Consider the following 23,555-nt stretch of genomic DNA (forward strand, 5'->3'; position numbering starts at 1 on the left):
TAATGAACTTTAAAACTTCAAACTTCTACATTCGACGCCGAAACCTATCAGATCAAGCCCGATTGATCTCAAATTTTGCCCACAAGTCATAATTGACATTATGGACCTACTCCAACTTACGAAATCAAAATTTGACCCCGATATCAAAATTTCCACTCCCAGTCAAACTTCCCAAAAATCCTTCCATTTTCCAACTTTCGCCAAATGACGCTAAACTAACCTGCGGACCTCCAATTCGACATCCGAACACGCTCCTAATACCAAAATCACCCTACGGAGCTATTGGTACCGTCAAAACTCTATTCCGGAGTCATCTTCACACAATTCAAACTACGTTCGATTAAAAGAACTTAAACTCCGAACTTGCGACTATGCGTCCCATTTCACTCCGAAACCAAAAACAAATCCTCCTGGCAAGTTACGTAGCCACAAAATGAAATAGAGGGAGTAATAAATAGGGGTTCAGGACTACTACTCTCAAAAAGACTAGCCGGGTCATTACATCCTTCCCTTGTTAAAACAAATGTTCGTCCTCGAATGAGTATAGAGACATACTTGGAGTGGTGAAAAGATGAGGATAATGGCTACGCATATCATGCTCGGTCTCCCAAATCGCCTCCTCGACCCGATGAATCCTCCACTGAACCTTCACAGACGCGATGTTCTTTGACCTCAACTTTCGAACCTACCTGTCCAAAATGGCCACCGGCTCCTCAACATAGGATAGATCCTTGTCCAACTAGACTGAGCTGAACTCTAATACATGAGACGGATCACCGTGATACTTCTGGATCATGGAAACATGGAATACTGGATGAACTTCAGATAGACTAGGTGGTTGTGCAAGTCTGTAAGCCACCTCTCTAACCCTCTCAAGAACCTCAAAAGGCCCGATATACCTAGGGCTCAACTTGCCCTTCTTTTCGAACCTCATAACACCCTTCATGGGCAAAACGCAAAGCAAGACCCTCTCCCCAATCATGAATGCAATGTCGCAAACCTTTCGATCCACATAACTCTTCTGCCTGGACTGGGCTGTATGAAGTCGATCCTGAATCAATTTAACCTTTTCCAAGGCATTCTGAACTAAGTCTGTACCCAATAGCCTAGCCTCGCCCGACTCGAACCAATCCACTAGAGACCGGCATCGTCTACCATACAAAGCCTCATATGGCGCCATCTGAATACTCGACTGAGAACTGTTGTTGTAGTAAAACTTCGCAAATGGCAAGAACTGATCCCAAGAAACCCCAAAATCCATCACACACGCATGAAGCATATCCTCCAATATTTGAATAGTGCGCTCATACTGCCCATCCATCTGAGGGTGAAATGCCGTACTCAGTTCCATCCGAGTACCCAACTCTCACTGTACGGCTCTTCAGAACCGTGATGTAAACTGCGTACCCCGATCAGAGATGATAGATACTGGTACGCCATGAAGCCTGACAATCTCGCGAATGTAAACCTGAGCCAGCTGCTCCGAATAGTAAGTAGTAACCACAGGAATGGAATGAGCTGACTTGGTAAATCTCTCCACAATCACCCAAACTGCATCGAACTTCCTCTGAGTCCGTGGAAGCCCAACAACAAAATACATAGTGATCCGCTCCCATTTCCACTCTGGAATCTCTAACTTCTGAAGAAATCCACCCGGTCGCTGATCCTCAAACTTTACCTACTAATAATTTAGGCAACGAGCTACATATTCCACTATGTCCTTCTTCATTTGCCTCCACCAATAGTGTTGCCTCAAATCCTGATATATCTTCGGCACCTGGATGAATAGAGTACCGCGAACTGTGAGCCTCCTGGAGAATCAACTCACGCAAACCATCTATATTAGGCACACATAGCCTGCCCTGCATCCGTAATACACTGTCATCTCCAATAGTGACTTCCTTGGCATTGCCGTGCTGAACCGTGTCCTTAAGGACAAGAAGATGGGGGTCATCATACTAACGCTCTCTGATACGATCATAAAGAGAAGACTGAGAAACGACACAAACCAAAACTCTTCTCGGCTCGAAAATAACCAATCTGACAAACTGGTTGGCCAAGGCCTGAATATCCAAGGCTAAAGGCCTCTCTGCTACTGATAAATATGCTAAACTGCCCAAACTCTCCGCTTTGTGACTCAAGGCATCGGCCACCACATTGGCCTTCCCGGATGATAGAGAATGGTGATATCATAATCCTTAAGTAGCTCCAACCATCTCTGATGCCGCAAGTTACATCCTTCTGTTTAAACAGATGTTGTAAACTCCGGTAATCGGTGAAAACCTCAGAAGGGACACCGTACAAATAGTGCTGCCAGATCTTCAAGGCCTGAACAATAGCTGCTAACCCAAGGTCGTGGACGGGATAGTTCTTGTCATGCACCTTCAGCTGTCTAGAAGCCAAGGCAATCACCCTACCGTCCTGCATCAACACCGCGCTGAGACTGGGGCTGTAATCAAAGCAATCTTGAACTTTTGAAAGCTCTCCTCACACTTCTCGGTTCACCTGAAAGGAGCACGCTTCTGGGTTAATCTAGTCATAGGTGCTTCAATAGACGAGAAACCCTCTACAAATCGATGGTAATACCCTGCCAAGCCAAGAAAACTATGGATCTCCATAGCTGAGGATGGTCTGGTCCAACTCTGCACTACTTTAATCTTCTTCCGGTCTACCTTGATCCCTTCACCCGATACTACATGACACAAAAATGCCAATGAATCTAGCCAGAATTCACACTTCGAAAATTTTGCATATAACTTCTTCTCTCTCAAGGTCTGAAGCACAGTCCTCAGGTGCTGCTCATGATCCTCTCTACTCCGGGAGTACACCAGAATGTCATCAATAAACACAATGATGAAGGAGTCAAGATAGGCCTGAAATACACTATTCATCAAGTGCATGAATGTTGTTGGGGCATTGGTCAGCACAAATGACACCATGAAGAACTCGTAATGACCATACCGAGTCCTGAAAGCAGTCTTCGAGATATCTCGCTCCCAAATCTTAAACTGATGATAGCCTAAACGCAAGTCATTCTTAGAGAACACTCTGGCACCCTGAAGTTGATCAAATAGGTCATCAATACGTGGCAATGGATACATGTTCTTCACTGTAACCTTGTTCAACTGGCGAAAATCAATACACATTCGCATAGAACTATCCTTCTTCTTTCACAAACAAGACAGGAGCACCCTAAGGCGACACAATAGGCCGAATAAAGCCCATATCGAGCAACTCTTGCAACTGTTCCTCTAATTCATTCAACTCCGTTGGGGCCATACGATAAGGTGGAATAGAAATGGGCTGAGTTCCTGGTAACAAATCAATGCCAAAGTCAATATCCCTATCGGGTGGCATACCCAGAAGATCCGCCGGGAAAACATCTAAATAGTCCCTCACTAACAAAACAGACTCAACGGTAGGAGTATGAACATTAACATCCCTCACATAGGCCAGATACACATCACACCCCTTCTTAACAATTCACTGAGCTTTAAGAAATGAAACAACCTTGATAGGAATATGATCCAAGGCACCTCTCCACTATATTTGCGGTGGACCTGGCATAGCCAATGTCACCGTCTTGGAATGACAATCGAAATCCACCATATTGAGCAATAATAAATCGGCTCTGGTCTCAAAACCACTAAGAAAAATCAAACACGACCGATACACATGATCAACAATAATGGAATCACCCACGGGTGTAGATACATAAATAGGTGAACTCAGAGAATCATGGGATACACCCAAATATAGGACAAAATAAATTGACACATAGGAATAAGTGGAGCCTGGATCAAATAAGACCGATGCATCTCTATGACAGACCAGAACAATACATATGATAATAGAATCTGATGCAACTGCCTTTGTCCTAGCAGGAAGGGTATAATATCTGGTCTGGCCTCCCACTCTAGGGCAACCTCTACCTGTCCGACCTCCACCTCTAGCTGGCTGTGCAGGTGGGGTGGTAGCTGGTGCTGTAACCATAGCCTAAGGACCTGGTGGAGCACGCGGTGCCTGAGAAATCTATAGAGGTGCACCCCTCCTAAATCTGGGGCAATCCCTTATCACATAGCGAGTGTCACCACACTTAAAATAAGTTCTCGGAAGACGTGGTTGTTGCGACTAGCTCGGGCCTGATCGACTGGCCTGACCACTGAAAGCACCCCATACTGGAAGCACACTAGACACTGGCGGTACATAATAAGGATCCTGGGGCCTAGTAGTGGTCGAAGCATCGCTGGTAGCTGAAAGTGCTGAATGAACAGTGCGACCCATATAACACCTACCCTGACAAGCCGCCGCTGGGGCACTTGTACCACTATAAGTGCCAGACTCTCGAGACCTTTTGTCCTCTCTCTCCTTTCTATCCCAAGTCAGCATACCCTCCAACCTCCAAGCAATCCCTACTACCTGCTAGTACGCAATATCTATCTCCAACTCTCGGGCCATGCTCAATCTCATGCTGGGGTTGAGCCCCTCAATAAACCGATGAACCCACTCTCGAACAGTAGAAACCAAAACCGGAGCATGCCTAGCCAAACCATTGAATCGGACCGCATACTTCGACACGGTCATAGAACCCTAGCGCAACTGCTCCAACTCTACGCGCCAAGCATCTCTGAGACTCTGGGGAACATACTTTCTCAAGGACATATCTGAGAACTGAGTCCAAATGAGTTAAGCTGCCTCAGTCGAACTATCCAACTCGTATGCACGCCACCACTAATAGGCCGCTCCTCTAAGCTAGAATGTAGTGAAAAAAACACCACTAGTCTCCCCAACACCCATAGTACGGAGGATATGGTGGCACTCCTCAAGAAAACCCTGGGCATCCTCTGACGCAAACCACTAAAAGTAATTGGGTGGTACTTCTTGTACCTCTCGAGCCTGAGCTGCGCCGCCTCGAAAACTACTGCCCTAACCTCAGGCTAAACTGGAGCTACCGGCTGCATCGGTATGATCTCTGGAACCTGTTCGACCTGAACCCGTTGCTCTAGGGTACTGGAGACCGGAGTCTGTGCTCCTCCCCCGGCTTGAGATGTGGCAAGAGAAAGTGGTATCAATCCTTCCTGAGCCAAGGTGATGAACATGCTCAGAAACTGGGCTAGAGTCTCCTGGAGGGCTGGTGCAGTGATAGGCGTCTCAGGTTCCTGCCCTCCAATTGGAGCTACTGGTGGCTCCTCTATAGCAGCTCGTACGGGTTCTCTGACTGCACCACATGGAGGTTCTCGGCATCTACAATGGCCCCGACCTCTCGCGGCTCTAGCAAGGGGCGCGGGTGTCTAGTCATCCGATCCAGTTGTACGTGTCCTCACAATCTATGAGAGAATAGAAAGACAGAAATTTAGAATCTGAAGTCAAAATCTCGCACGATAGGGAATCAAAGAAGTGAAGCTTTTCCTAACAGTTCCATAGCATCCCGAAGATAAGTATAGATATCTCTGTACCGATCCACGAGACTCTACTAAACCTTCTTGTGACTCATAATACCTATGAACCTAGAGCTCTGATACCAACTTGTCACGACCCCAATTTTCCCTCTGTAGGATGTCGTGATGGCACCTAGTCTCTAAGACAAGGTAAGCCTAACAATTTGCGGAATAACTGAATAGTAAACTGAACTCCAATCTCAACACATGATATATAAATAAAAACTGCAATTTAATAATTACAAAACCCAGTAGAAATAAGTCACAAGATTCTAAGAGAAAGTAGTAAGTGTCTCTATACATAAAAGTTAAAAGATAATAAGGGAAATAACATAATAAGGATAGAGGGGGGACTCTGAGGTGTGCAAACGCTGGCAGATATAACTTGAAGACTCCACGTACGGTCAAGCTCACTGGTATCTGTTCTGTTAGGAAGAACCTAGATCTGCACAAAAAGATGTGCAAAAGTGTAGTATGAGTACACCACAACGGTACTCAGTAAGTATCAAGCCTAACTTCGGTAGAGTAGTGACGATGTCAGGTCAGGGCCTTACTGGTTTATAAGATAAGAAAGGTAGAAGATATAATAATATTTTGAAATGACTGAGAATTTAATCAACGAGAAGTTTCAGAAAATAACAGCACAACAAACAGAGGTAAACAATAGGGGTGCTCTTGAGGTACCTCCTCATAGTTCCAAATGTAAATATGCACGACAGTGGGATCTCCCGAGGTACCGCCTCGTAATCCCATAGTAACTATGCAAGATAGGGGGATCTCCTGAGGTACCGCCTCGTAGTCCCAAAGTAAATATGCAAGAAATGAGGATCTCCCAAGGAACCGCCTCGTAGTCCCAAAGTAAATATGCAAGACAGGGGGATCTCTCGAAGAACCGCCTCATAGTCCTAAAGTAAATATGCAGCAGATAACCGAAGGAACGACGAATTTATAGTAAGAAATCTTACAGTTAAACGTTTAATTCAAATCAAGGGAAGCAAGTAATTCAGCTAAGCATGTTGCACAAATTGCAAGTAAGACTTAAGACACGTAGATATGTGATACTAGGCTAAACATGATCACTACATATGCTAAGACAACTCAGTTAAGGAATTTAAAAGAAGACAACTCGGCAAGAACCGGAATTTCCACATCTAGCCAAAATAATTTCATACTATAAATATAACTACAAGAAAATAAATTAAATAATAAAACTACGACTTTAGCAGAGAATTGAAAATTCATCCCAAAAAAATGACTTGGGCCCACGTCTCGGAATTGGGTAAAAGACACAAAATACGAACACCCATTCGATATCGAGTTCACCCATACCAAAATTACCAAAATCCGACACCAAGTCGCCACCCAAATACCCAAATTTAACTCTCCAAATCGCTATCCTCCAACTCCCAAATTCCACCTTAAACACACACAATCTAAGTGGGAAAGTCAATGGGGAAACAAGATTATTGATAAAAAATGAGCACAAGAGAATTATCTCATGAAATCTGTCAAAAATGTTCTCAAAAATTGCCAAGACCCAAGCTCAAAATATTTAAAATGAAGAAAAATCGTGAACCCTTGTATTTAAGTGTTTTGCCCAGCACTTCTGCTTCTGCGGAAACTTAGCCGCATCTGCAGTGTCGCAGAAGCGACAACTTATCTGCTTTTGCGGTTTCCCTTGCTCCTGCGGTCTTTTCTTCTGCACCTACGGAACTTCCATTTCTGTCGTCCTAAAACCGCTTATGCGGTCCTAAATCCGCTTTTGAGGACTTGACGAAGGTCGCTTCTGCGGAGCCTCCCATGCCAAGTCCCTCCCGTTTTTGCACTGCCTCCTTTGCATCTGCGATCTCGCAGATGTGGAACTTCCCTTGCACCTGCGACCTCTACCCACACTGCTCCAGCACACTTCTGTAAAGAACATGCCGCTTCTTCGGGCTCGCACCTGCGTTCAATCTTGCACAGGTGCGATTACACCAAAGATGGTGCCTTCAACCATTCTCACATGTCCAAATTTGATTCGTTAACCAACTGAAATCCACCCTAGTCCCCCAGGACCTCAACCAAACTTACCAACAAGTCCTAAAATATCATACAGATATAGTCGAGCCTTTAGATCACATCAAACAACACTAAATATATGAATTGCACATCGATTCAAGCCTAATGAACTTAAAAACTTCAACTTCTACATCCGACGCCGAAACCTATCAAATCACGTCTGATTGACCTCAAATTTTGCGCACAAGTCATAATTGACATTACGGACTTACTCCAATTTCCGGAATCAAAATCCGACCCCGATTTCAAAAAGTCCACTCCCGGTCAAACTTCCCAAAATTCCTCACATTTTCCAACTTTCACTGATTGACGCTAAAATGACCTACCGACGTCCAACTCGACATCCGAACACGCTCCTAAGACCAAAAGCACCCTACGAAGCTATTCGAACCATCAAAACTCCATTCCGGAGTCATCTTCACACAATTAAAACTACAGTCGATTCCTAGAACTTAAACTCCCAACTTAGGGACTATGCGTCCCATTTCACTCCGAAACCAAAAACAAATGCTCCCGGCAAGTTACGTAACCACAAAATGAAATAGAGGGAGAAATAAATAGGGGTTCAGGGCTGCTACTCTGAAAACGATTGGCCGAGTCATTACATCCTTCCCCTATTAAAACAAACGTTCGTCCCCGAACGAGTATAGAGACATACCGGAAGTGGTGAAAAGATGAGGATAACGGCTACGCATTTCATGCTCAGTCTCCCAAATCGCCTCCTCAACTAGATGACCCCTCCACTTAACCTTCACAGACGCGATGTTCTTTGACCTCAACTTTCGAACCTGCCTGTCCAAAATGGTCATCGGCTCCTCAACATAGGATAGATCCTTGTCCAACTAGACTAAGAAAAAGTCTAACACATGAGACGTATCACCGTGATACTGCTAGAGCATGGAAACATGGAATACTGGATGAACTCTGAAGTCTGTGGATGCTAGCAGATATACCTTGAAATCTCGACGTACGGTCCAGCTCACTCGTATCTGGTCCGGTAGGAAGAACGTGGATCTGCACAAAAAGATATGCAGAAGTGTAGTATGAGTACACTAGAACAATACCCAATAAGTGCCAAGCCCAACCTCGGTAGAGTAGTGATGAGGTCAGGTCAGGGGCCTACTGGTTTAAAAGATAAGAAAGGTAGAAGATATAATAATATTTTGAAATGACTGAGAATTTAATCAACGAGAAGTTTCAGAAAATAACAGCACAACAAATATAGGTAAATAATAGGGGTTCTCCCGAGGTACCGCCTCGTAGTCCCAAATGTAAATATGCACAACAGGGGGATCTCCCTAGGTACCACCTCGTAGTCCCAAAGTAAATATGCAAGATATGGGGATCTCCCGAGGAACCACCTCGTAGTACCAAAGTAAATATGCAAGACAGGGGGATCTCCCAAGGAACCGCCTCATAGTCCCAAAGTAAATATGCAACATATAACCGAAGGAACGACGAATTTATAGCAAGAAATATTACAGTTAAAGGTTTAATTCAAATCAAGGGAAGCGGGTAATTCAACTAAGCATGTTGCACAAATTGAAAGTAAGAGTTAAGGCACATAGACATGCAATACTAGGCTAAACATGATCACTACATATGCTAAGGCAACTCAATTAAGGAATTTAAAATAAGACAACTCGGCAAAAACCTAAATTTCAACATTTAGCCTGTGTACGTACTCGTCACCTCGCATACACGGCACTCACATATCATAAATTGTTACAACAGTACCAAATCCTAAGGGGAATTCCCCCACACAAAGTTAGAGAAGTCACTTACCTCAAATCTCGCTTAATCAATCGGTAAGAATGCTTTTCCCTCGACTATCCAACTCCGATCAGCTCGAATCTAGCCAAAATAATTTCATACTATAAATATCACTACAATAAACTAATTTAAATAATGAAACTACGATTTAGCAGAGAATTGAAAAATCGCCCCAAAAGGTTGACCCAGACCCACATCTCGGAATCGGATAAAAGTCATAAAATACGAACACCCATTCGATATCAAGTTCACCCATACCAAAATTACCAATATCCGACACCAGGTCGCCACCCAAATCCCCAAGTTTAACTCTCCAAATTCCAGGCCTCCAACTCCCAAATTCCACCTTAAACACACAATCTAGGTGGGAAAATCAATAGGGAAACAAGATTATTGATAAAATATGTACATGAGAATTATCTCAAGAAATCCCTCAAAAATGCTCTCAAGAATCTCCAAGACCCGAGCTCAAAATGTTTAAGACGAAGAAAAATCGCAAACCCTTGTATTTAAGTGTTCTGCCCAGCACTTCCGCTTCTTCGAAAACTTAGCCGCATCTGCGGGGCCGCAAAAATGATAACTTATCCGCTTCTGCAGTTTTCCTCGCTCCCACAGTCTCCTCTTCTGCACCTGCGGAACTTCCGCTTCTGCGGTCCTAAATCTGCTTTTGCGGACTCGCTTCTGCGAGACGAAGGCCGCTTCTGCGGAGCCCCCCATGCCAGGTCCCTTCTGCTTCTACACTGCCTATCGTAGATGCGGAACTTCCCTTGCATCTACGACCTCTGCTCAAACTTCTCTAGCCCGCTTCTGCGATCAACATGATGCTTCTGCGGGCTCGCACCTGGGTCAATCTTGCGCAGGTTCGATTACACCAGAGCTGGTGCCTTCAACCATTCTCACAAGTCAATATTTGATCCGTTAACCATCCAGAATCCACCCGAGGCCCCCGGTACCTCAACCAAACTTACCAACAAGTCCTAAAATATCATATGGATCTAGTCGAGCCTTTAGATCACATCAAACAATGCTAAAAATATGAATTGCACATCGATTCAAGCCTAATGAACTTTAAAACTTCAAACTTCTACATCTTACGCCGAAACCTATCAAATCAAGTCCGACTGACCTCAAATTTTGTGCACAAGTCATAATTGACATTATGGACCTATTCCAACTTCCGGAATCGAAATCCAACCTCGATATCAAAAATTCAACTCCTGGTCAAACTTCCCAAAAATCCTCTCATTTTCCAATTTTCGCCAATTGACGCTAAAATGACCTATGGACCTCCAATTCGACATCCGAACATGCTCCTAAGACAAAAATCACCCTACGAACCTGCTGGAATCGTTGAAACTCCATTTCGGAGTTGTCTTCACACAATTCAAACTATGGTCAATTCCTCGAACTTAAACTCCCAACTTAGGGACTATGCGTCCCATTTTACTTCGAAACCAAAAACAAATTCTCCCGACAAGTTACGTAACCACAAAATAAAATAGATGGAGTAATCTATAGGGGTTTGGGGCAATTACTCTCAAAACGAGTGGCCGGGTCATTACACACACATTTCTAAATTGCGGTTGCGAGGCAATCTTGTGTGGCAGCACATTTCTGGATTGCGGCCGCACAACTCTTGTGCGGTCCGCATACTATTTGATCTTTGACTCTTAGACCAGTTCTGCGGCCTCACAATTTATGTGCGGTGCGCACATTTCTCATAATTCTGCTAAATTATTCTTCTTGGTTTGAAGCCGCAGATGGAATTTTGCGGTCTGCAATTTCTTCTGCTGCCGCAGAACTCCTTCTATGGACCGCACATTTGTGTTTCTGCACCGTTTATTGCCGTGTGCTTCGGAACACTCCTTTTTAATCAGATTTCATCTCGAGAGACCAAAATTCTAGCATTCCTGTAATTTTTACAATTTCATTAATTTCGGGAACACCATTCAATATTTTTAGACTAAAACAAAAGTCAAAATTCTCACTTATCAACTCCTCCAAACTTAAGTCTTTTCTTGTCCTCAACCAAATAAATTAGTTCCCACATCCAAAAGTTAAGGGTCATTTCAGCGAGTTAAAGGTGAGTCATCCACACATCAGTTGGGACCAACAATTATCCACACTACTCATGTATTATCAACATGGCAACAAGTTAAACATTCATGCACATATAGTTCTAATGTGGCATTTGGGCTTCAAGAATTGACTTTACTCATCAATGACTATTGCTTTATCATGTAGGTCATGGTGGGCTCCAAATTCTTCCTCCTCTACTTTCCATTTGCCTAGCTCACATAAGAAATTTAGCACTTAATCCTAAGTTTTAAGAAAGGTTCACTCATCTCTCCCAAGAGAATGTCGCAAGTACGGCTTCAAGTACCATAGGCTTACCCCACATGTAGATTGCCACTAATGTAAGATCACTCGGCTTGAAATCAAGTAGTAATTCTTTCGGGATGTAATGAAGGCTTTTGGATTAGGGTCGGATACTGTATGGGTGAGTGGTTACACCTTTCCTTAAGCACTCCATTTTTTATTTTTCGGCTCACAATTTGCCAATTCTTAGAGGAACTTTCTTTTTATTGGGGACTAGAGAGACTTAACATCACTCTTTCTTGATCATTTCATTATTTTGCTCCCCTTTTGATTTCTCCATGTTTGGGATCATTACCTCTCTTTGAATCCCTTCAACTCTTCCACTTATTCACTTTTTGCATTTTTCTTTTCTTTCTTTTCTTTTTTTGCCTTTTCTTCTCATCATTTCTTTTCTATTTTTGTAACTAGATACCTTTTTCAAGTTCCTCGTCTCTCTCCAAAACTTATGTTTTGAGCCATTTGTTTCACAAGAATGTTAAGGAAAGCTCGGGGTGCCAAGATAGGGTCACGTCAAAATTGGTAAAGGCCTGTAACACGGTTATCAAATGAAAAAGGCTAGAGGCTCAAAGGGGTTGACTAAAGATAATGACATTGGTTGGTAATAGAAAACTCAAAAGGGCCAAGGAGAGCCTACAATCTTCTTAAACCAAGCAAAACTTAGCATTTCGCCTTAAAACACATTCGGGGGCAAGTTCTAGACCCTTCGCATGGATACTTGGACTAGCAACAATTCATCTCACCTCTCATGCAACCGAATTGTTAAAGAGGACAGAGTCGAGGGCCCAAAATGACCACATTCAAGTTTAAAGATCACTATGGTCTAATTAAACCACTCGATGATTGCCAAAGTCAACACAAGTCACAAAGTCACTAACTAGAGCTATTTCTTTCAAAACAAACTTGTTTCTAACGATAAGCACGTAGTTAAGTGTGTTGGTACCAATTGAAGCATGGTTGACTCTTCGAGCATGACTTAATTAGGTCTTTTTATTTATTACTTCTACTATTATTACCTAAACACAAAAACGGACTCGTTCCCTTAAGAAGGTTGTCACGCCATCCATCGTTGGGACGAGTCACCCGGTTCACACAACAACTGCATTTGGAAAGAACCGTGGCACTAAGAAAACCAAAGGCTTATTATCTACTAAAACATAAAAAGAAGCTACTAAATCAAACAAAGAAGCTACTAAATCGAACAAAAAACTAATAAAGAAACTACTAAGCAAAAAATACTGAAGATAGAATGAATATACATACCGAGAGAAAGAGAGAGAATATATATACATAATATGAGAGAGAATAATATCAAGTTATTATAGGTCAAATGTCTCCGAATATATCAAATATGATCAATAAAATCCATCCCCCCCCCCCCCCGAATAAAGATAAACATTGTCCTTAATGCTTAACAAAATAAGAGTAAAAGAGGGGAAAGAGTGAAGAAAACTATCTATGGCTCTTTAGACATCTCTGTGTCCCCAGCAATGTCATCGCCCTCGTTCTCATCCAACTGAATCTCATCATCCTCAACTCTAGGTGTGGCTAGGTTGGTGAACATTTGACGCACTGCCTCGGTAGTGTCGGCAGCAAGGTCTGGCTTCTCAGACTAGCCAACTGGTGCCACCAGTGCTGATGGTGTTGTAGGATCTGGGCCTGAATGGTGTGGGTAAATCAGCATGTCAAAGGGGAGATCCCCGGCTGCAGCAAGCTTGGTCACCTGTCTCCAGAGCTTGTCCAGTGATTTCTTGCTGGCCTGGGACTTTCTCATCTTCTTTTCCCTGTTCTCCGATCATTGACCCGTGTTGTACCAAGGTAGCCATAATAGTGTTCTGGTTCTCTAGGATCTTCTTCAATGTCTCCTCAACTGTGTGGAGAAACTAAGGTGCCTGAGCAGTAGACTGTGCTGCAACAGTACTGGATAAGTTAGACAGCTTTGCAGTTGTTGTCTGCATCTAGTTGTTGAGGCTCGCCAATGTCTGACAGACTCACAGCGCAGAAAGTGGGAAAGTAGGTATGGGCACCAGCTTCAAAGCCGAGGTAAAAGTTGTGGCAGGAGCTGCAGTAGGGTCTGTGGATGATGGTGGAGGCATAGCTGCGGCACTGGAGGAAGGCTCGACCGAAGTGGATGGAACATCAACTGCCTCAGTAGCTACCATAGCTGGCTCATCAGGCTGGCCCACAATGGTAGGCGGCTAAACTTTCTTCTTTGGATTATTCGCATCCATCAGTGAATACCAAGTAAAAGGCTTCTTCAGCTTCACCTTTGTGTAATAATCCCTCGGGTCTACCCTTGCATCTGTGAGGTATTCTGTAACAGTGTTGGGATATGGATAAGATGAGTCATCTTGCCGAGCAATCAATGAGATATTGGCCAACATCATGGCCCCCACATTGATAGGGTACCCGGCCATAATAGAAGCAACCAAGACTGCTCGAGGAATCGGAATGTAAGTCTCATTTTGGCACGGGTCTAGTCTGCCGCAGACAAAGGTTTGCCACACCTTCACCTCAAATATCAGAGTGCTCATGTGGATAGGAACCCCAATGGCAATCCATGGTGGTGGTAGCCCTAGTGCTGCTAGAATCTCCGCTAACCAAGGTCGGGTTATGTCTCCTATTTCAAACTTCACCAAATATTCCTTTGGCTCAACATTTTCGAAGCCCAAGTATGTGTTGAGTGTATGCTAATCAAATCTCATTTTTAGGTTACGCACTTTTGTTACCTTTGTCCCCTTTTTGATATGTGCCACATTGGCGTATAATTCGCGGACAAGGTACTCTTTGTCCTCCATGACACTCTGGGTGAACCACCTCCACCCTTTGCATTCCTTGATCTATCTCAACACTGCGGGGTTGTACCTCTCCAAATATTTCAAATGCAATTGTCGCTCAAGAGTTAGCGACCTCACTGGCCACCATGTACGAAAGCTAGTTAAGGTAGCCAGGCTGACAAAACGGTCCTCCCAGACTTCTTTCTTCTTCGACCTTTCAAGGCCGGCAGTTGTAGTATCTCCGCCTCTGCCATCATCGGTGATATCCTGAACTGGTGTATCTTGTGCCTCGGGGATAGGTGTAGTCGATGGCTCAGAAGCCTGACTAGCACTTTTCGATCCCTCGAAAGTGCTATGAGATGAGGACAATTCATCCTTGAGTTGGTATCTCCCTTGTGGCCTTGACTGTATGGCCGACTGCTCCTGAATAGAGGCTGAGTTGCCCTCTGATGCTTCCCTAGACGAGATATAAGAGCTCTTGTTGGAGAGATCTGCACCTCTCCCTCTGCCGGCTGTACCTTTCTTTGTAATTGTCCTTTGTTGGCCGAGGGGTAAGGCACTCTTGCCTTGACCCCAAGAAGGTTCCCCTCTCTCTTTAGAAGTGCCGCCTCTACCTCTAGATTGAACCATTATCTGTATCAAGCAAAGGCGATTGTTAGTTGCAATTTAATGTTCAGACATACAAGGAGATATGCAAGTATACACCAAAAATCACAGTGAGGTTCATAGTTAAAGTATGCTTGAAGGATAAGGATCAGCGGTCAGCACAATTTTTCTTGCATCCGCAGATGAGGCATTGCGGACTATACAATTTTGTTTTGCGGCCGCAAAAGTAAAGTGCAGTCTGCACAATTTCACTTGCGGCCGCATCTCAGAAACCCAAAATATGCCAACCCTATGATGACAGAGAATTGGCTGATGTGAGGCCGCAACATGATTTCTGCGGTCCGCACAATTAGACCTGCATCGCACATTTGAGTCAAAGTGTAGACTCTCTGATGACAGTAAAAGGGTCATTCTGCAGCCGCAATGGGAATTCTGCGGTCAGTACATTTTACCTTGCGACCGCAGATTCCTTATTCACTAATGATGTCCTAGAATCGATTTCTGTGGACCGTACAATTCCAGGTACGACCGCAGAAATCAAAAATTTCTAACAGTTGAGTTAGGTAATTCTAGATTTTGCAATTTTGTGCACAATTTGACATGGTAACATCATAAAGGCATGAAAATATATTGACCCAATCCCCATAGAGCATGTATTAGTTAACCCACTACAGATTTACCCCCACATGGATACATAATTGAAGTCTACTGACAGATGGCCTAACAATGACTAAATATATACAAATTAAAAGAAAAATATTAACGAGAAATTGAAGCATACCACATGAATGAGTGTGATGAGCGACTGAACAAAGATGTGTGTGTGGACATATAGATTCACCAAGAAATTTCAGGAGAGTGCTATTTTTGTGCTCAAAGACTGAAAAATGTAACCCTTGCCCTCTGTTACCTAGGGTTTATGAAAGGGGAAAAAGGACAAGTACGGTCCGCACTCTATTACCTGGGGCTTCATTTTTGGCTCTCCATCTGCGATCCACAAAATTCTTTGTGCGACCACAGATTTCTTGTTGCGGCCGCATATTTCCTCATTCGATCGCACATCGACCTTTTCTATGACAGATCAAACTTCTGAGAGTTTGCATTTCTAACTTTTCATTTGTGCGGTCCGCAAGATAATTGTGGGGCCGTATTGCTCTTTTACTACAACACTCCAAATTGTGCAATCCGCACAAATCAACTGCGGTCCGCACTTCTTTGAACACTTAGCCACATTGTTTCCACAGTTTCTGTAAGTCACATTCCGCCCTGTAGCACACATCAAATAAAGTTTGCACAAAAATAACACTTAACTACAAAAGAAAAAAGAAAAGAAAACATGGGTTGCCTCCAAAGAATCGCCTGATTTAACGTCGCGGTACGACGCAGAATACCATCAATTGAAATGAATGACCGCCACGACGTAGCTATCTCCAACTTTTCCCAAATAGTGCTTCACCCGGTGACCACTAACTTGGAATACTTCATAGTTTTTGTTCTTCAAGTCCAATGCACCAAAAGGTGTCACACCCACAATTTCAAAATGACCGCTCCATTTAGACTTTAGCTTCTCGGAAAAAAACTTAAAACTTTGAGTAAAACAACAACACAAGATCACCCACCTTGAACTCTTTGTTCCAAATGTATTTGACATGAATATATTTCATCTTTTCTTTGTACAAGGACGAACATGCATAAGCATGGTACCGGAACTCATCCAATTCATTCAAATGTGCAACCCTCAAGTTAGCGGCTACATCCCAATCAAGGTTCAACTTCTTTAGAGCCTACATGGCCTTGTGCTCAAGTTCCACCGGAAGATGACAAGATTTTCCGAATACCAAATGGTATGGCGACATTCCGATAGGTGTTTTGTAAGCCGTCCGATAAGCCCTTAAGGCATCATCAAGCTTATTGGACCAATCTGTCCGGTTAGCATTTACTGTTTTATATAAAATACTCTTTATCTCCCGATTGGAGACTTTCACTTGACCGTTAGCTTGTGGATGATAGGGAGTCATGACTTTATGAGTAACACCATACTTTCTAAGTAAAGTGTCGAAAGCTTTGTTGTAAAAATGTGACCCCCCATCGTTCATAATTGCCCGCAAAGTACCAAATCTTGTGAAACTATTCTTCTTCAAGAATGCCACCACACTTCTCGCTTCATTGTTGGGTAGAGCAACATCCTCAACCTATTTGGACACATAATTCACCGCGATCAAGATGTAGGTGTTTCCACAAGAACTTACAAAAGGACCCATAAAGTCAATACCCCACACATCAAAAATATCAATCTCCAAAATGGTAGTAAGAGGCATTTCATTTTTCTTTGAGATTCCACCGGCCCGTTGACATTCATCACATCTTTTCACTAGCTCACTAGCATCCTTGTAAAGAGTGTGCCAATAGAAACTGCAACTTAGCACTTTGGACGCAATTCTTGCTCTACCATGATGACCATCATATGGTGAAGAATGATAAGCCCCAAGAATTTCACCTTGCTCTTCTTCCGATACACATCTTCTAATCACCCAATCCGTACAAATCCAGAAAAGGTATGGTTCATCCCAATAATAATCTTGAGAGTCCCTTTTGAGCTTCTTCCTTTGGTTTGAAGAGAACTCATCCGAGATGATTCCACACACAAGGAAATTTGCTAGATCCACAAACCATGGCACCTCTTTCATTGAAATAGCCAAGAGTTGCTCATCGGGGAAGGAGTCATTGATTTCAAGGCCATCATGCGGCCTACCCCCCTCTTCCAAACTAAACACGTGGTCCGCCACTTGGTTTTCACTCCCTTTTCTATCTTGGATGTCAATATCAAAATCTTGCAACAAAATTACCCATGTCATCAATCAAGCTTTTGAGTCCTTCTTGCTCATAAGATAAAGAAGACCTGCATGATCCGTGTGGACAATGACCTTTGCACCCATCAAGTATGGGCGGAACTTCTCAATTGCAAACACAATGGCAAGGAGCTCTTTTTCTGTAACGGTGTAGTTAATTTGGGCACTATTCATGGTATTACTAGCATAGTAGACAAGATCAAAAATCGTGTTGATGCGTTGCCCCAAAACAGCCCCAACCTCTACTTCACTTGCATCACACATGAGTTCAAAAAGGACACTCCAATTTGGAGCGGTGATGATGGGAGTAGTTGTCAACTTGAACTTCAACAATTCAGAAGCTCTCATGCAATCATCATTGAAGTTATACTTACCATCTTTCTCAAGAAGCTTGCACAACGGATTCACCACCTTAGAGAAATATTTGATGAAGCGCGGGTAGAAACCCGCGTGGCCTTAGAAACTCTGCACACCCTTTACCAAAGTTGGAGGTGGAAGTTTAGAAATCACCTCAATATTTGCCTAGTAAACTTCAATACCATTCTTTGAGATTTTGTGGCCAAGAAGCGCCTGCTTTAATATCACGGCACGACGCATAATACTATCAATTGAAATGAATGACCGCCACAACGTGGCTATCTCCAACTTTTCCCAAATAGTGTTTCACCCGGTGACCATTGACTCGGAATACTTCATTGTTATTGTTATTCAAGTCCAAAGTACCAAAAGGTGTCACACCCACAATTTCAAAAGGACCGCTCCATTTAGACTTTAGCTAACCGAGAAACATTCTCAACCTTGAGTTAAACAATAACACAAAATCACCCACCTTGAACTCTTTGTTCCAAATGTATTTGTCATGAAGATATTTCATCTTTTCTTTGTACAAGGATGAATTTGCATAAGCATGGTACTGGAACTTATCCAATTCATTCAAATGTGCAACCCTCAAGTTAGCAGCTACATCCCAATCAAGGTTCAATTTCTTTAGAGCCCACATGGTCATGTGCTCAAGTTCCACCGGAAAATAACAAGCTTTTCCGAACACCAACCAGTGTGGCGATATTTCGATAGGTGTTTTGTAAGCCGTCCGATAAGACCATAATACATGACCAATCTTCTTGGACCAATCTTTTCGGTTAGCATTTACTGGCCACGCAGGTTTCTACCGGTGCTTCATCAAAGATTTCTCTAAGGTGGTGAATCGGTTGTGCATGCTTCTTGAGAAAGATGCTAATTCAACTTCAATGTTGATTACATGAGAGCTTTTGAATTGTTGAAGTTCAAGTTGACAACTACTCACATCATAACCGCTCCAAATTCGAGTGTCCCTTTTGAACTCATGTGTGATGCAAGTAAAGTAGAGGTTGGGGTTATTCTGAGGCAATACATCAACAAGATTTTTCATCCGGTCTACTATGATAGTAAGACAATGAATAGTTCCCAAATCAACTACACCGTTACAGAGAAAGAGCTCCTTGCCATTGTGTTTGCAATTGAGAAGTTTTGCCCGTACTTAATGGGTGCAAAGGTCATTGTCCACACGGATCATGCGGCGCTTCGTTATCTTATGAGAAAGAAGGACTCAAAAGCTCGGTTGATGAGATGAGTGCTTTTATTGCAAGAGTTTGATATTGACATCCAAGATAAATAAGGGAGTGAAAACCAAGTGGCAGACCACTTGTCTCGTTTGGAGGAGGAGGCAAGGCCGCATGATGGCCTTGAAATCAATGACTTCTTCCCCGATGAACAACTCTTTTCTATTTCAATGAAATAGGTGCCATGGTTCGCAGATCTATCAAATTCCCTTGTGTGTGGAATCATCCCGGATGAGTTCTCTTCAAACCAAAGGAAAAAGCTCAAACGAGATTGTCAAGATTATTATTTAGATGAACCATACTTTATTTGAATTTGTACAGATGGAGTGATTAGAATATGTGTACTGGAAGAAGAGCAAGGTGAAATTCTTGGGGTTTATCATTATTCACCATATGGTGGTCATCATGATGGAGCAAAAACTGCGGCCAAAGTGCTAAGTTGCAGTTTCTATTGGGCCACTCTTTACAAGGATTCTAGTGAGCTAGTGAAAAGATGCAATGAATACCAATGGGCCGGTGGAATCTCAAAGAAAAATGAAATGCCTCTCACTACCATTTTAGATATTGATATTTTTGATGTGTGGGGTATTGACTTTATGGGCCCTTTTGTATGTTCTTGTGGAAATACCTACATCTTGGTCGGGTGGATTATATGTCCAAATGGGTTGAGGCCGTTGCTCTACCCAACAATGAGGCGAGAAATGTGGTGGCGTTCTTGAAGAAGAATATTTTCACAAGTTTTGGTACTCCGCAGGCAATTATAAGTGATGGGGGTCACATTTTTGCAGTAAAGCTTTTGACACTTTACTTAGCATGTATGGTGTTACTCATAAAGTCATGACTCCCTATCATCCACAAGCTAATGGTCAAGTGAAAGTCTCCAACTGGGAGATAAAGAGTATTTTGTCCAAAACAGCACCAAAATTGTTTCTTCATATCTTGCCAATACTTTATCCAAATTTTCAAGACAATCGTCAAAAGAATCTCCAACCACCGAGAAGTCATCCATGTAAACTTCAAGGTATTCCTCCACCATGTCTGTGAAAATAGCCATCATACACATTTGAAAAGTCGTTGGTGCATTGCACAAACCAATTGGCATCCAGTTGAAGGAGAAAATATCATAGGGACATGTAAAGGTTATTTTCTCTTGATCCTCCGGAGCAATAAGAATTTGGTTATAGCCTGAATGCCCATCAAGAAAGCAATAGAAAGCACGGCCGGCCAATCTATCAAGCATTTGATCTAAGAAAGGAAATGGAAAATGATCCTTCCTTGTGACTTTGTTGAGCTTGAGATAGTCCATACACACCCTCCATCCGCTCACCGTTCTTGTAGGAATCAACTCATTCTTGTCATTGGTAACCACCATCATGCCCCCCTTTCTCGGGACACATTAAACCGGAGAAGTCCACGAACTATCGGATATGGGGTAGACAACCCCGGCATCCAACCACTTGATAATCGTCTTTTTGACAACTTCTTGCATAGCCTCATTGAGTCTCTTTTGATTTTTAATAGATGGTTTGGCACCCTCCTCCAAGTTGATCTTATGCATGCAAAATGTGGGGCTTATCCCCCGAATATCCGCCAAAGTCCAGCCAATAGCCTTCTTCCTCTTTTATAGCACCGCCAAAGTGGAGTCTAATTGCACGTTAGTCAAACAAGAGGAAAGAATAACCAGTAAAGTAGAACAAGGACCAAGAAATTCATACCGAAGATGCGGAGGCAATGGCTTCAATTCCAAGGTAGGAGGCTCTTTAATAGAAGGCTTTGTAGGAGGAATTGTCCTATTTTCAAGATCCAAGGAGGTGCATAGTTGTACACATTCTATGAAGCCATCCATCTCGTCATCATTAAAGTTGAGCAAGACGGTCTCCAACATATCACCCACATTGATCATAGCACTTGCATCATCAACAATAACATCGATCACCAAATCCACAAAAGAGCACACCTCATTTCTATTTGGTTGCCGCATTGACTTACACACATGGAAAACTACTTTTTCATCACCAACCCAGAATGTAAGTTCTCTGGCTTCAACATCACAAAGATCCTTCCCCGTAGAAAGGAAAGGTCTCCCAAGAATAATTTGAACCTCATATTCAACTTCACAATCTAGAATGATAATATCCGCCGAAAGAATGAATTTATCAACATGAACTAAGACATCTTCAATCACTCCCAAAGGTATTTTCATAGTACGATCGGCCATTTACAATCTCATAGAGGTGGGTCTTGGTTGCCCAATTCCCAAGGTCTTTAAAACTGAATAGGGCATCAAATTGATACTTTCCTAAGATCACAAAGAGCTTCTGCAAACTCGGCACTTCCAATTGTACAAAGAATCGTGAAAGCACCGGGATATTCCAACTTAGGAGCCACAGAGTGCACAATTGCACTCACTTGATGAGTGACTTTGATGGTTTCAAAATTCATTGACAGCTTCTTTGTCACGATATCCTTCATAAACTTTGCATAGTCGGGTATTTGTTCCAAAGCTTCAACTAATGGAACATTGATTGAGAGACTCTTCATCATTTAAATGAACTTCTTGAATTGATTCTCGCCATTTTGCATGGCAAGTCTTTGAGGGTATGGAGGTGGAGGCTTAGGAAATGGTGCCTTAGCCTTTTGCACTACCGGCTCTGGTATGTCAATAATGTGATCCCTAGATGGGTTCACCTCCTCTTGAGTCTCTTCCACAATATCATCAATATCAATCTGAACTTCATCACTTAATTGCACCATATTGTTCAGGACCTCTTCTTCTTGTACCACTTGCTCATCATCCATAAGTTACTTTTGACTTAAGGTGGGTGCATCCCCACCTCTTCCACTTCTTGTAGTAATGGCCATGGCATGCCCGTGTTGTTTCCACCCTTTGGGTTCACTACTGTGTCACTTGGTACTACCCTCTTAGGACGAGAATTTAGAGCTTGAGAGATTTTCCCCATTTTCATTTCTAAGTTGCTGATTGATGTGTTGTGTGAGGCAAGTTGGGAATCCGAATCGGCATTCTTTTCCATCATTTGCTTGAACATATTCTCAATATGCTCCATCTCATTGTTTGAAGAACTTGGACCATGGGAAGGATAAGGAGGCAGATTTCTCGGTTGTTGATACATCGGCGGCCTTTAAAAACCCGACCCCCAGTTGCCTTGATTATTGTTCCATCCTCCATGATTGTTACCCCCCCCCCCCCCCCCCAATTTCCTTGATTATTGTCACTCCAATTTCCTTGATTGTTGTTTTTATGCCAATTCCCTTGATTGTTGCCACCACTCCAATTTCCTTGGTTGTTAGAATTCCAATTGCCTTGATTGTTTTGAGGTCGCCATTGTTGTTGGGTTGGGCCTTGGAAGTTGTTTCTTTGCCCTTGAAAGTTGTTCACATATTGCACCTCTTCTTCTTGTTCATTGTAAGAATCATCTTGATCAAAACCATTATCCTCTTGCACTTAATTCTCCACTCGATGTTGCACTTGTGGACTCTTGGTCCTTCTCTTGCTCACCATCATGTTTACCCCCTCCATGGCATTGACTTGCTTAGGATTTTGCACTTGTTGAAGTTGAGCCTTTGCTAGTTGATTCATGGTGGTAGTCAATTCGGCAATGGCTTGCCCATGGTTATGCAACTCTTTGTGAAGGTGGATTACGTTTGGATCACCTTGTGGAACATTAGCCCGGGATTGCCATGCCGATAATGTTTTCGCCATTTCATCGCGTAGTCATAAAGTTACCACCGGAAAGTTGATTCACTACACATTGGTTGGTTGTATGAATCCCACGATAGAAGTGTCACGACCCAAAATCCAACTAGTCGTGATGGCACCTAACCCAACCCGCTAGGTAAGCCAATTACCAACTATCCAATTCCAATGAAATTAATAAGGCAATTAATTAAAATAAAATAGATAAAACTAACATATTTCCCCAAGAACTGGTAGTACAAATCATGAGCTTCTAAGATTAGAATTTTAAAAACTGGTATGAAATAAATACATCATCTGTTCAAAATATACATAAACAGATTCTTATAAATCTAAGGCTACCATGAACAAGAGGCAGCTACAAC

At 42.8% G+C, this 23,555-nt stretch overlaps 1 protein-coding gene across 1 annotated transcript; it reads left to right on the top strand.

Annotated features, from left to right (window-relative positions):
- Positions 1-19,309: 19,309 nt before the first annotated feature.
- On the top strand, positions 19,310-20,194 carry LOC138904519 (uncharacterized). Its single transcript, XM_070193024.1, has 2 exons — positions 19,310-19,439; positions 19,797-20,194. The coding sequence occupies exons 1-2, from the start codon at positions 19,310-19,312 to the stop codon at positions 20,192-20,194; spliced, it is 528 nt and encodes a 175-aa protein (XP_070049125.1).
- Positions 20,195-23,555: the final 3,361 nt, after the last annotated feature.

Source organism: Nicotiana tomentosiformis, chromosome 2 (genome assembly GCF_000390325.3).
Source record: "Nicotiana tomentosiformis chromosome 2, ASM39032v3, whole genome shotgun sequence".
Lineage (NCBI taxonomy): Eukaryota > Viridiplantae > Streptophyta > Magnoliopsida > Solanales > Solanaceae > Nicotiana > Nicotiana tomentosiformis.